This window comes from Vollenhovia emeryi, unplaced genomic scaffold, assembly GCF_000949405.1.
Source record: "Vollenhovia emeryi isolate VEMERY1.0 unplaced genomic scaffold, V.emery_V1.0 DF939120.1, whole genome shotgun sequence".
NCBI lineage: Eukaryota > Metazoa > Arthropoda > Insecta > Hymenoptera > Formicidae > Vollenhovia > Vollenhovia emeryi.
This window is the reverse complement of record NW_011967246.1, coordinates 3,132,879-3,146,729: the sequence shown is the minus strand read 5'-3', so window position 1 is coordinate 3,146,729 and position 13,851 is coordinate 3,132,879. Positions and strand designations below refer to the sequence as shown.

Here is a 13,851-nt window from a genome sequence, read left to right as displayed (position 1 = left end):
AGAGAGAGAGAGAGAGAGAGAGAGAGAGAAAGGCAAAGGGGAAAGAAATCGTCGGCCTTGCGGGCAGTCGCGGGCCGATGACAATCGGAAATTCCCCGAGACGGCAAATTATTCGGAGAGCCGAGAGCGAGCCCGTGCACAAAGGATCTCGTCGGTTCCCGACGAGACCTTCGGCGCCGGCCGCGGTGCCGAGATGCTAAATTCAGCTGGGGATGAATATATGCGCGTGTTTACGCCGTCGCGCTCGCGTGCCACTTGTACTCGCCGTCGACGGGACGGGGCTTAAGATCGGAGTGCGTCAGCGATCGAGATAGTCGGTACCGGGTGACACCGCGCTGCAACGACAGATAAATAATAGGCTCTTAAGTGCAACGTGACGTGGGGAGGAGCGCGAAGGGGCCCGTGGGGAACCGACGTCGCCGTTCAAGGACGTGCTCGAGGAAGGGAGGTCGATAGAAAGACGGTCGGACGGACGGAGGTACGGACTCGGCGTGCGTATATGCGCGGAGGTGTACCTCCCCTTGCCCCCCTTTCGTGAATTATATTGGACGTGTCATCGGCCGCTCGGAGAGGCGACGTCGCCTCGCGAGGCGCTCGATAGGGGCTGACCTTCTCGCGGCGCTTCGCTGCGACGTTATCCTCCTCCGCCTTCTCTTCTTCTTCTTCTTTTTCTTCTTCTTCTTCCTCCTCCTCCTCCTCCTCCTCCTCCTCCTCCTCTTCGTCTTCCTCACACGGTCACGCGCTCCGCGCTGACACAGCGACGACGACGACGGCACGACGCGAGAGCGCGACTTCTGTCACCGGCGCTCATATTTCGGAGCGAGAGACGAGACGGGATGACGTCAATCGCGGCCGACGAGCTCGACGTCGTCCGGCAGCGCGTCTTGCGAAACTGCCCGAAAACGCTCCGAACGCTCCGTCCGCTCCGACGGGGCCACCGAACTCGGTCGGCACCGCGCTCGGGTACGCGTCGCCGCGCGGCGCGCATGCGCCCACGTGCCTGTGTCACGGAGCAGGCGGAGTAACCCGATGGGGATGCTCCATGCGGGTGTTTCCAGGTTATGCGGGATTCAGGGCGACGTCCCATGGAGCGAAATACGCGGAAGCGGAATCAGCGGATCGCCAATCACAAGATCGTTTCGATGGAATTTTTGAAAGGGCTCTATCAGAATAATCTTGCGATTGGCGATCCGTTGATTCCGCTTCCGCGTATTCCGCTCCATGACGCCACCCTCACACTGCCAGAAGTGAGCGGGGGGGGGGGGAGTACGCACTTTTGCATAACTGCACAATACGCATAACGAATTTGATTGGTCCATTTCCTTGTGCATTTGCGTATAGACCAATCAAATTCGTTAGTCCCAGTCTACAATAGATGATTTAAGCCCTAAGCTTTAAGAAATTGGCCAATCACGGTCAAGTATGAGTAGAATGCGTGACTGTGATCAACTGTGATTAGTCAATTTCTTAAGGCTTAGGGCTTAAATCTCTATTGTAGACTGGAGCTGCGTTCGGGGAGACGCTATTAGCGCTGAAAACGTCAGTCTATCTTCGTCACTCACTGTACGTCGAACAAAGATAGAAGACGCTTTTAGCGCTGAAAGCGCGCTCCCCGAACGCACCTTGGGACTTATGCATAAGCACTTAGGCAAAAGTGTGTGCCCCCCGCTTTTATCTCTTTTCCTCCATAGCAGAAGAACAAAAGGCCTGTTCTTTATTATTACTGCACTGCTGAACTAGTGCAATAAGTTAAAATGAAACAAATAGATTACCTCTCATTCCAACTCATTGCACTAGTTCATTGCCAGTGTGCACTAGTTCAGGAGTGCAGCAATAAAAAACAGACCCAAAGATAAACTCTGAACTGGTGCAGCCAGTTCAGCTATAAAGAACAGACCCGTTACCAGTGCATCACTAGTCGACCGCCATTACTGTCGCGCATGCGCGATAAACGCGACCCGTCTGACGTCACTGCACTCCAGTGACTCCAGTGCTCCGGCAGACTGCGGTAGAGTGTAGACACGTCTAGCGAACGTCGTAGTGCGTCGTAGTCGGTATTCTCTGCCCGGCATCAGCTGTCGACTGCCATCACGAATTTGTTTTCCGCACTTTGGACTGATCGTGGCAGTCATCTTATTCGAATTTAGTGCCTCGGAAGAGAGACGTCACCGCTCGGTACGACATGACAGACGCCAATAAAACTAATCATTTTTATTACTCTATGAGCGGCGACAGAGAGGAGGATGAGGTTAGTGTCCAACATGATTTACACTTTTTTTTTCTTATGTTTCGTTCCATTCTGTTCGCGGGGATGCGCGCGCTATTTAATTATTTGTGACGATAAATTATAAATATATTTAAAAGGTACATGTGCGTATATAATTCTTTGAACTCTCGAATTGTCGATACCTTTCTGGAATTTCGGAAAATTCGTGGAAATTCACGGAACATCAGGTGCAGCCTCTTTGCTCCATTTATGCTCTTTTGATACTTTGTCGATTTTGGTTTGAATTTAGATGAAATTTAGAAGTGAAACTTGTTGCAGAAACTGTTGGAACCGATCAGATACATTCTTCAAGTTCCTGGAAAACAAATAAGGGCGAAGTTAGCACAGGCCTTTAATTACTGGCTAAGAATATCAGACGATAGACTCCAAGCGATCGATGATATAGTGAATATGCTCCACAACTCTAGCATTCTGTAAGTGTGCGTTTTCCCATATGGCACGCATGTCTGAAAGACATCTTTAAGACGTCTAAGTCGTTTTTTAGACCCCGTTTACAATGAGTTGTTAGTCGTTATAAGTCGGAAGTCGCAACTATATGTTGATCCTTTTCCTTTCCGAGTGGAAGGAAAAAACTACTCAACTTTTTTTTATGTCGGTCCTTTTCCTTCCACTCGGAAAGAAAATGACCGACATAAAAAAAAGTTGAGTAGTTTTTCATATTATAAAAATTTTATAAACAGACAAATATGAAAAAACAGCAATTTTTTCGGAAAAATTCATGACTGACCAAGTTTTTAAAGATTATTTCTTGAAAACTTTGTACAAAGGGGTTTTCGGCTCATTACGAATCTCTGATGTCAGACTTTGAAAATCGAAAATAGTCGACCCAAAATGACGGGTGCAAAAAGTACGTGAATGTTTTCAGTTTTCAAGTTTTTCAACATTTTCGTGTGATTACCCACATAGCACAAATTACTGTTTGCCAGCTGATAGTCGACATTTTTTAGTCACCTTGAAGTCAACTTTTTAAGTCGACATTTAGTCTACTATTTATATAATGGTTTATCGTCGATTTTAACTATAGACTGAAAGTCGACCTAAAGTCGACATTTTCAGGAAGTTTAAAGTCGCCTTTCGGTAAGGCGAAAAATTAACTAAAAAATATTTTTTTGTCTTACCGAAAGACATAAAAATTTTTTGTAAAAAGCTAAAAATCTGATAACGGATTCGTAATCAGCGACCCCTAAAACCGTTGTATACAAAGTTTTACAGAAAATAGTTCGATTGAAAAATGTATGCTTCAAAGGGTTAAAGTAATATTACAAACTTTCTCTATTTTTGCAGGATTGATGATATTCAAGATAATTCCATTTTGCGAAGAGGTATTCCTGTGGCACATTCAGTTTACGGAATTGCCAGCTCATTAAGTGCTGCAAATTATGTGCTATTTATTGCACTGGAAAGAGTTGTTAACTTACAACATCCAGCGGTAAATAATCATGTTATCAGCCATACGTTTTTGCGAAGAAACTCAAGACTCGTGGTATAAATTAAAAATAATAGGTGTTTTTTTATAAACTTTGAAGGCCGGTATTTATAGTATAATTTATCTAATAATTTATCTAAAGATGCTGTACGGAACATTTCATTGCCTATGGAGTGTCTAAAGATGACCTTGAAACAGTTTTAAAGATAAAATCTGACTATGAATACCTGAATAATGAATGTTAATACATATTTCAAATACAACTTTGCAAACAGCATTACAAATAATGATGCCATTGTGTAAATTAATAAATATTAAATACATGTTTTAAATAAATACAAGAAAATTAGTAATTCAAAATATAACAGTATATTATATTATCAGGCAACGAAAGTATATATGGAACAACTACTGGAGCTTCACAGAGGTCAGGGAATGGATATTTTTTGGAGAGATAATTTTATATGTCCTACCGAGGCAGATTACAAGACTATGACAATAAGAAGTAACTAATACTTATACACATCGACTGATCTCTTTCACAAGATCATATCTTGATTCTACGAATTTTTGGGTTTTTCTGCTTATGTGCTGCTTATATGCTTATAAAAAAAAGACAGGAAATTTTGCGCAGTCAAAATACGACCTTGCGAAAGATATCACTCGAACGTTCCTTTCATATACAGGAAGTCTTAAAATAACTGCATGGTTAAAATTCAGTTTTTATGATAGATTTTACATGCGAACTACTTCAAGTTATCCAATTAACATACGAAAGAATTTCTCACCGGTGCCACATTGAAAGATAAAATGCTTAATATAACTTAATTAAGATAACATGCCTAAAGGCCATATGCTTGAAAGATTATTGATGTGTTGTGCAAGCATATTATTTTAGCTTTAATCTTTCTTTAAATGGCAACAGTGAAAAATGCCTTCGTAACAAATACGTTTCCATTCAAATTCTATTCTATTCAAAAATATCCGATACAAATTTTAATTAATTAATTTTGCAGAAACCGGTGGACTCTTTAACTTAGCAGTAAGATTAATGAAACTGTTCTCGACTTGTGACGAAGATTTTTCGTCATTAATAGCTACCTTAGGATTGTATTTCCAAATACGTGACGATTACTGCAACTTGTGCCTCGGTGAGGTAAGCAATAATATGGTTAATTTAATTAAAAAGTGAACTTTTAAATTAACTGAATTTATTTTTGTTGTAGTACACCGAGAATAAAAGTTATTGTGAAGATTTGACTGAAGGAAAATTCAGCTTTCCAATTATTCATGCACTTGCAAGCAATCCTGACGATAGGCAAATAATAAGTATCCTTTACTAAATATTATTATTAGTAAAAACATTGCATTTGTTATACAATTAACATAAGTTTTTCGTTAATCGCTCCATATTTTTACTTCAAAAGGTTTTATGATAAATTAATCAAGTTTGTATATTTCTTTAACGAAGGTGATAAAGATATTCTAAGACAACGAACAAAGGATATCGAAGTAAAACGTCATTGCATTAAATTATTAGAACGATTTGGTTCCTTTAAATATACGAGAAACGTACTTGAGGAACTGGACTCGACCGCGAGATCTGAAATCGAACGTTTAGGTGGTAACCCGCTCTTGGTGAAGATTTTGGACGAGCTCAAGAATTGGGATACCAAAGACGCGCCTAAGGATCTCTTAACTGGAACATTTTAAATTTCCAATTGTTTGTAAAAACAGCATAAGCTTAACATTATAAATGCTTTTTTTATAATTTTACAAAGCTGTTATGCCAATAACCCATCAAGGATTTTATCTTATACAAAAGGTAATGTAGATAAATGTATCAAAAATAATATAATAAAATTTTGTTATTCGATTTTGTGGAGAAAAATGTTCTTAAAATTCTATTGAGCGCTTATGCATTAAAAACAAATAAATACCTACAAAAGCAATCTAGCGCCGTACAATTTACAGCGCTTTCTGTCGAACAGAAATGTTTTATTGTATTTGCATGTATGTGAGTATTCTGTATTATGCGTATTGTCCTACAATAGATATAATTTATTAGAATTTGTAAAAATATGTACATACATGGTGACTTGAACATTTAATTGTGTTAAGAAATTTGAATAAATGGGTCTCTCAATAGTAAAATTAGCAAATAGCAAGTCAAAAAAAGCTTTTAGAGTATATCGTCGTTGATAATGCTTACCATTAGTTGTGTTGAAAATAGGTTTTTACATAAAGTTGCAACATTAATTGGTCATCAAAATAATGTTTTAACTTTTACATTATTTATTACGCATCATCGTAGCTCTTTGCTACACAAAAATATTGTATTGACAACATACACGTCAATAAGACTTTAATATTTTTTTAATAATTCTGTTTGTTTAAGTATAAAAAATGGAGTTGGTCTCACAAATATTTTTCTATATAAAAAAGTAAGTCGAATAGAAGGCTTTTAGAAAGTATTTATTAGCAATGTTATATATATTGACAATTTAATAGTATATCGAATGATCGCTTTATAATGAAATTTTACGACTGTTTTGTACGTGTCATACAGTTATATATTATACCTTTATACCTATCATTTCCTAAAAGACATAACGCATAGAAAATTATATATAACTAACCAGTGTCTAAGAAAAATATTCGGGTACATTTATTCCCTCACGCTCACGCACAGCGATGTGATATCCCGCATTGTTTTTCCTCTCGCAGATTTAAATCAATAAATTCAATCTCTCTCTCTCTCTCTCTCTCTCTCTCTCTCTCTCTCTCTCTCTCTCTCTCTCTCTCTCTCTCTCTCTCTCTCATGTCTTAATTCTTATTGTTAAATTAACTGAATCTCTCACAATGACTTCTCTCCTTTATATAATTTTAGAAGGCATTATTCGGCCTCGCACATTTCTTGCGTTCGTTCTTGCCGCATCCAGAATCGAGTGCTGAATTGACTCCCCTTGATACACAACGAGACCGAGGTCCATTGTCACGGACTAAGACAGCGTGGCGATTTGACACGTCCTCTGTTCAAGCTCACTATCCTCGTCGGATTCGCTGGCCCAGGAGGACCGTCGCTCGTGTCATATCTCACCGTCGCTGTCACCAGGGCAGCGTCCTGCTCCTGACACGCCGTCATCGAGAACCTCCGTCACCTCGCGAAACAGACAATGATTGATAGAGGCGATCGAGAAAAAGTACATTTTAATGGCGCACAATAAATCAATATTTCGCGAGGAAGGGACGAGGGGAGAGGGCGATTAAAGTAAAATTAATTCACCGACTTCTTGCGGCAATTTTGGATCGTCAGTCTCGAGAACACTCACCAGAACTTCCTCGAATCGGTCGTAATTCTCCTGCCTGGAATTCAAGAGGCTCTCGCCTACCGAGTCGGCGCCCGATTGGCAATGATCTCGTCGTCCCAGCGCGCTCGATGCAATATGCAGTAAGGACAGTACCGCCAGCAGACCGGCTGCAAGCACATATACCTGTTCAGGACCTCACGAAAATGGAGTTGAAGGAGCCGGTGTCCTTACCCGCGACGTAGGACAGCCAAAGTCTGTTTGGTCGCCACGCCAGGATGCAGGACAACGGTAGATAAAACAATGCCCTTCGCCAGCCCCGCGTGGCCGCCAGAACGCCGGACCAGCAACGCGAGCAGGTAGAAGAATCCTCGTTCCTGAGAACACGAGACGTCCTAAGAACACATACCGTTCTCTCGTAAAAAGGGATATTTGCGTTCGCGAGACTGAAGGAATCATTTCCTAGAGCAACGCGTTTTAAACAAGGGTATTTATATCAATTAAATAATTTATCTAAATTGTTTTCGCGAGTTAAATGAATGGTTACTAAACGTCTTTTAGACGAATCAATTCACTATTTTAAGTTTATTCCAACATTTTAGACGATTTTAAAATTACATTTTAGTTCAAGTCGATCTAATTGCGAATCGAATCGAGAATCTAATTGAGAATCGAATCGAGGCTCTATTCTATTCTATTTGCCAATGCAGATGACACATTAGTTAAGTTTCTCCGGAGCGAGCGAAATGTCTCTTAAAAATGTATCCCGTAAGATCTTCTCTCTATAAGTTCTGTAATTCCACAATTTTTCCTTCTTATCGTTCTTCGCTCTTTCTCTCCCGTTCTACGGTGGCCGCATAACTTATAAAGATACGGCGTTCCAAACTTTTTTTACAAACTAGATCTCTTAGTTGACACAATGTTGTAAAAGTATTTACACGAGTTATCTGACGTTCGCGCAACTAGAGGATTTGCCCTCGATTTGCATTCGATAAACAGAACTTTTTGCGAGAACGACGTCTCCCGCTGAGTTCCGCAGGCGAGCAATCGGCGTTTAGTCCTGATTACGGCCCCATCAATTCCCACTTAAGTTTCCTTCTTAAAGAGTCGGGGGAGCGAGGCGATTTTTCCGTCGATACAACTTTCCGCGTCGAATATACTCTCGCACCGAGCGCGCCCTTTATAAGAATTAACAAATCGCTCGGAACGCGCAAATGCGATACCGAGTCAAAATGAAAACCCAATTTGTCATGCAGTATCTTACACAAGTATAGTTTTACCCTCTCTACATATTTGCCATGGCTAATGTAGTACACGGGAATCGTTTGTCCAACTGAAACAGATTACGCCAGCGTGCGCGGCGGGAATTGCGTTTGCAGCGCGATTTAGCGGAAATCGCCGCGGAAACTGTATCGAGAAGAACATCGCCGGGAAGCGATTTGCCCGAGCTTATCGGAGGAATCTCCGCGGAGATAATTATCACGTGCGTTTCGGAGCTACTGCTAATTTACGAAATTAGCCGTCGCGGCGAGCGTAAACTCGCGTAATCAGCTCGCGGTCGATTAATGTCGTTACGACGGCGATGAAAAGAGAAGAGCGCCGACGATCTTTGCCAACGTGCCGGGGCTTCGGGACGAAACCTTTCTCGTGTCGTCGTAGGTGGTTGAGAAACTCGACGGGGCCAATTGAGAGGACGCTCGTCCCGCGATATTCCTTTAACAATTGCCTCGCCGAAATATTCCTAATTGAATTACTCCCCGGGACGAAGGGGGAGAAGCGAGGGGGAGAGGCGGACGGATCTTGAGCCCCGCGCGGGTGAACGGATATATAAAAGATGTCTCCGTTGGAAATCCGTTTTTCTGCAAAGCGACGCTATCTCCCCCTCCCGCCGCTCGATCATCTCCGCGTGGATCGGAGTGATCGATCGTTCCCGACCGGCAGTTCTAAACGGGCACCGTCGTCGGGGACATAAACTACCGCGGCAGCGTCGATTCCGGATGGATCGCCAAGCTAAGTTACTCGATAAAACCGTGGAGCCCTGCGGAACTTCTTTTACTACTTCATCCCACGAGCTTCCGCCGAACCCTGGCGACGTCGTCCCATTGGCCGTCTCGCGCTGATCGATATGAGCAAATTAACCGGTAAAAACCGGCTGACAACCCGCGCGGCGACCCAGGACACGTTTACCGGGAGCCCCGACAACGTTCGCGAATGCATCAACCGCCGCGAGGAGAAGCGACGCAAAGTACAACGGAAAGCGCGAAGGCCGGAGGGATCTCGACGCGGGGATCCGCGGTGCGCGCGGCAGCATCGGCTCGTTAATTAATTATTGTATACCTCCGCAATTAGCTCGGAAGACGCGAGAAAGTTTTTTTATCTTCATTTTGAGCCTTGCGTGACGCATTTGTCTGGCTTAAAGACGACTACCACCGCGCTTCGCAAAGCGTTATCTAGTTGCCGGTGGTCCACCGCGCGCTTTCCTCAACGCCTCCCTCCCCCCCCCCTCGTCGGGGGAGATGCAGGGAAAACTGGGGCGAACTTCCGACCTGCTTGGTAATTGCCGGGCTTTGCGCCGCTTCTTTTACGTGTTATCCCGCTCGGACCTCGAACGGTAATTCCCCGGGGTCCTTTCAACCCCCCGCCCGTGTCCGCGCCGAGCATATTGTTCCCGATATACATGCACTAATTTCGAGCAATTTGCAGAGTCACCGCCGTACACGCGCGTTACGATCGTACGTTGCACCGTGAGACCGGTATTAAAATCTGACCGCTTACTTTTTATGTACCGTACACGGAAGAAAAAGAAGTTGTGGCAACGAGATCGGCGTAATTGAGGTAAAATCGTCGAAGCAACATCCAGTGAAAAGCACGAGACAGTTTCAATGGCTGCGCTCGGCAGAAAAAGCTGCTTTGCGACTGTTGTAAAATTCGTGAATCTGCAATTGGCGTGTTCTCTTCATCTTGAGTGATTTTAAGAGCATATTGCCAATCAGATTAACGAATTTTACAACAGTTGCAAAGCAGCTTTTTTTTCTGCTGAACGTAGGGAATGCTTAAAATTATTATTCAATCCACAACCAATACGATTGAGCGAATTATTTATGTTCGCGGCAGCCCGTGACTTTAATTCAAGCAGCTTTATTTTTTGGTTAATTCAACGGCAATTTCTTTCCGTGATATAATATATAAATTATACGATACACTGTGAAATACATTATGAATTATATAATGTATATTTATGTATTTATGTGAACGTATTTTAGAAGTGTATTTTACGTTAATTTTACATTTAAATTCATTTCTTGATCCGCGGGCAAATTTAAATGTGGAGTTAAGCGGACAGATGCGTAAGCGGGACTCGAGAACGTATCCCTTTCCCAAATGTCAAGATCAACGGTAGTTAACGTTCGTCCAAACGTACCTGACGCAGAGCTGCACGAACAGCGTGATGGCCCAGGTTACCTCCAGGAAGAAGATCACGCCCGACGCCGCCCTGCAATCGAAGACACACGAGAATTAGCGGGCGAAGCCGCGCCTGGGGGTGAGACCGAGTGTGACACAAAAGTTCGCGTCCCGTCGTTGGAACATACGTCGCAAGTTCGCACCGCCCAGCGAGGGCATTTTGGATACGAGGGAATAAGAGGGAGAGAACAGCAGCGAGTTTTACAGTCCCTACGAAGTCGGTGCCCCCGCGAAAGTAACCCGTACAGCACGCATGTCTAAAAGATCTTCAAGACATCTTTAAGTCGTCTTTCAGACACGCGTGCTGTATGGAAACAATTCCATCACGCGAGAGACGCTCGTTCCAATATTCATACACCAATCTATATCGCGGAAACGTGATCCGACTTGGTCGGTGACGCTGGATGGCGCGAAAGAGTTTCGTCCCCGAGTTTTACGGTCCCTACAAAGTTAGCCCCCACGCGCAGCTGTTTTTTTTTTAATAGTAACAAATAAGACTGTAAAGAAAGTAACAATTTCATCGCACGAGCGACGTTCATTCCAATATTCATACACCAATCTGTATCGCGGAAACGTGATCCGACTTGGTCGGTGACGCTGGATGGCGCGAAAGAGTTTCGATCCCGAAAAATGCCGATCTTCCCCTTCGCACGGTCGCGCGTGATCAATGAACAAGGACGCGCCGACGTAGAACCGCGTAAAAAATGCAAGACATCTCTCTCAATTTCCCACTCCGCGAGATTCTCCAACGGCGCCAGTTAGGCAGTGTCTGCGAAAAATTGCAACGGACCAGACGTAATACTTGTTTTCTTGCGCCGCTGTATATACGCGCCGCTTTATTGCGTGCGCGCCGACGAAACCTCGCTGCAGATGCTTACGCAAGGTCTAATCAAACGCTATCGCTCTCTTGTGTAAATACGTCGGAATTGCGAATTGAATATAATTTGTGGGTAACGTCAATACATTACAAATGCAGCGCTGTCTACATAAATTAAAATGTAGTTAAAAATTGAGATCTGATTATTCGCTTCAGACTTTAAGGTAGTTCTTTCGTAAAATCAGTTATGTGAGAATTGTTTCAAATTTTTACAGTTTATTCTTTACATAAATACGTGCAAAATAAGACTAATTAAATTAAAATTGACCGTCTCAAAGTTCTAAAAAAAATTGTTAAAGTTTACTATGTTACACGAAATATTATGTGTAAAACACGTTAAAAATATTATTACATGTAACAATATAATTCGTTGTGATATTACATGTCAAATATTATTTACACATATTATTATGTTTTAGAATATTAATATTTGCATTTGCAAACGCAAATGGTGGCACATTTTATTTTTTTAAATAACGATGAGTGAGATTCGTATGAGAAACAAATATGTTATAAAGTAAAATAGAACGAATAATTGGAAAAAAAATCAAAATTATTGACCGTTTCGTTTCAACAATATAAACAGTTAAAACTGAAAAATGGGAAGAATTATGTAGTAGATATGAGTGTAGCGTAAGAGATGTGGCAACAGCACCTCAAACTACAATCTTTCGAATCGTTTTTATATTATGTATTAATCGTAAGTGTATGCTTTAGAACAATATTGCACCAAGATATATCATTGTAATAATTGAGTGCTGGTTCCTGTCTGGAAGAAACTTTTGAGCATTACTGTCGCGAAACAACTACCTTAAATGGTTCGTAATTGAGAGAAATCGAGACAGAATTTTTATTTACAGTTTCGCCTTTGTATTTTTTCTTAAATAATTTAACTTTATATTCAACCGCGAGGGGACGCCGTTCTCGTGAAAATGACTTTACGGGAATTGTAACGTTGCGAAATTGCGGACGGAACACTCTGATAGTTCCAAACCGAGCAAGTAGATTCTTTTCAGACGCGAGCGAAGGGGAGTCTGAAATCCTATTTACCAAGTTACAAGGATTATTCTAATATATGTACACGCGTTAAGGATCTGCCGGACTGTCAGCTTTTCCATTTTCTCCGTGGCCGAATAAATACCTCGTCTCGAGGATAATCTCGTTTAGACATCGCGCTTCCGTTGCCGATAATCTAATCGCCCCTAAATTAGATTCCTCGAGGGCGGATCGAAAGTGGATTGCTCGACGAGCAAAGGCGATCGGAAAGATTTCCAGAGTCGTTCATCGTGCTTAATTATGTGCTAGCGTCCAACAAAATGGATTTTATCCGGGAATCGCGAGTGAAGCACGCAGCTGAGGCATAACAATCCATAAGTAATAAAGAGTAACGTTATTATTTAAATTAGACTCTCGTGCTCGCCCTCTCGGCTCGCATTAAAAGCGGAATATTACTTCGCTCTGCTCGCTCAATAATTTACATGTACATGAATATTCTATTATTTACACAGCAAAAACATCGAGGGAAGAATTCGTCCGCGGTGGGGTCCAAGGTTTCGGTTATTCTCGTCGGATCGCGTCCAAAACCGCGGGGTGTCCCCTCAGCCGCGGACCTTCCGCGAAAACTCGAAACGAAACGATCAACGGTCGCTCCGTATTTTTCAACGTCTGCATCGAAACAACGAGGTAGTCCCAAGTCAAATGGCAAGCAACTCTGTCCGGGAAGGAGACATCCGTTAGCGGTAGACGCCTTTCGGGTGGGTCTCAACGATCTCGAGGTACCGTCGCGCGTGCGACGCGTACGTCCGTCGCCGCGCCGGAGCGCGCGGTGATAAATTCGCCGTCCTCGGCAGAACGGACGGATAATGATCGCCCCGGCGAGAAAACGGTGAATTAAGAGGGACGGACGGGGGAAAATCTCTGCCCCGTAAAATCGAACCTCTCGGTTCGATTGGAAGAAGCCTCGGCTCCAGGCTCCGGCCGTCGCGGGGGAGGCGCCGATCATCCTCCCCGACGACGCGCTCTCCTCCTCTCGATTCACTCGCCTCACGCGGACGGCCGACGGTCTCTCCCTCGCGCAACGTCGACGCGAGGATCGCGATCGGAGGGCTGATAATGCGTGAATTGAATTACGGTATACGCATGTTGAATTATCCTCACGTAACGTAAAGCCCCATGACGTGCCGATGGTACGCCACATCCGCGCCGACGCCGCACACAACTGCAACAGACAGAAAGAGGATCAAAAAGATTGCATCCCCGCCCGTTTGACGAATCCCTCGTCTCGCGCGGCCAGGCGCTACCAATATCCCGACCGGGCTGACGACCCCCTCGAAACGGTATTATATTTTTGCGCCGGACGCGCGAGACGCGAAATTTATAACCGGGGCCGCGCAACTCATACGCGAATCGATCTCGGTTTGTAAGTGCACTGTAAAAAAAATGTATGTAAAATTAGGGGATCCCAAAGCCGTTTTATCGACGTTCTTCGTTA

At 43.4% G+C, this 13,851-nt stretch overlaps 3 protein-coding genes across 8 annotated transcripts in view; 1 reads left to right on the top strand and 2 right to left on the bottom strand.

Annotated features, from left to right (window-relative positions):
* Positions 1-951, bottom strand: part of LOC105570616 (multivesicular body subunit 12B) — a 7,614-nt gene extending 6,663 nt beyond the window's left edge. The window contains exon 1 of one of the 3 annotated variants that reach the window (XM_012027954.1): positions 610-951. The gene's annotated coding sequence lies outside the window, so the exon portion shown is untranslated. Of the gene's footprint in view, positions 1-515; positions 587-609 lie in introns of those variants that run through there. The other 2 variants (XM_012027950.1, XM_012027953.1) reach the window with 2 other exon arrangements.
* A 1,073-nt stretch (positions 952-2,024) lies between these two features.
* LOC105570615 (geranylgeranyl pyrophosphate synthase) lies at positions 2,025-5,867 on the top strand. 2 transcript variants are annotated; one of them, XM_012027948.1, is made up of 7 exons: positions 2,025-2,248; positions 2,546-2,700; positions 3,572-3,716; positions 4,098-4,218; positions 4,730-4,869; positions 4,940-5,038; positions 5,181-5,867. In XM_012027948.1, exons 1-7 carry the CDS (start codon positions 2,183-2,185, stop codon positions 5,424-5,426), a joined length of 972 nt encoding a protein of 323 aa, XP_011883338.1. In that variant the 5' UTR covers positions 2,025-2,182; the 3' UTR covers positions 5,427-5,867. The 2 variants fall into 2 exon arrangements, with proteins under 2 accessions (XP_011883338.1, XP_011883339.1); XM_012027949.1 differs by having other exon boundaries at positions 2,027-2,248; positions 4,940-5,042; positions 5,194-5,867.
* Positions 5,868-6,167: 300 nt separating this feature from the next.
* LOC105570613 lies at positions 6,168-13,595 on the bottom strand. Of its 3 annotated transcripts, none has more exons than XM_012027946.1 (5): positions 13,491-13,595; positions 10,443-10,514; positions 7,256-7,416; positions 7,046-7,191; positions 6,168-6,874 (listed from the first exon to the last, which is right to left on the bottom strand). In XM_012027946.1, the coding sequence occupies exons 1-5, from the start codon at positions 13,499-13,501 to the stop codon at positions 6,803-6,805; spliced, it is 462 nt and encodes a 153-aa protein (XP_011883336.1). In that variant the 5' UTR covers positions 13,502-13,595; the 3' UTR covers positions 6,168-6,802. The 3 variants fall into 3 exon arrangements, with proteins under 3 accessions (XP_011883336.1, XP_011883335.1, XP_011883337.1); XM_012027945.1 differs by lacking the exon at positions 13,491-13,595 and adding an exon at positions 13,297-13,393; XM_012027947.1 differs by lacking the exon at positions 13,491-13,595 and adding an exon at positions 13,297-13,393 and having other exon boundaries at positions 7,256-7,398.
* Between the last annotated feature and the right edge of the window lie 256 nt (positions 13,596-13,851).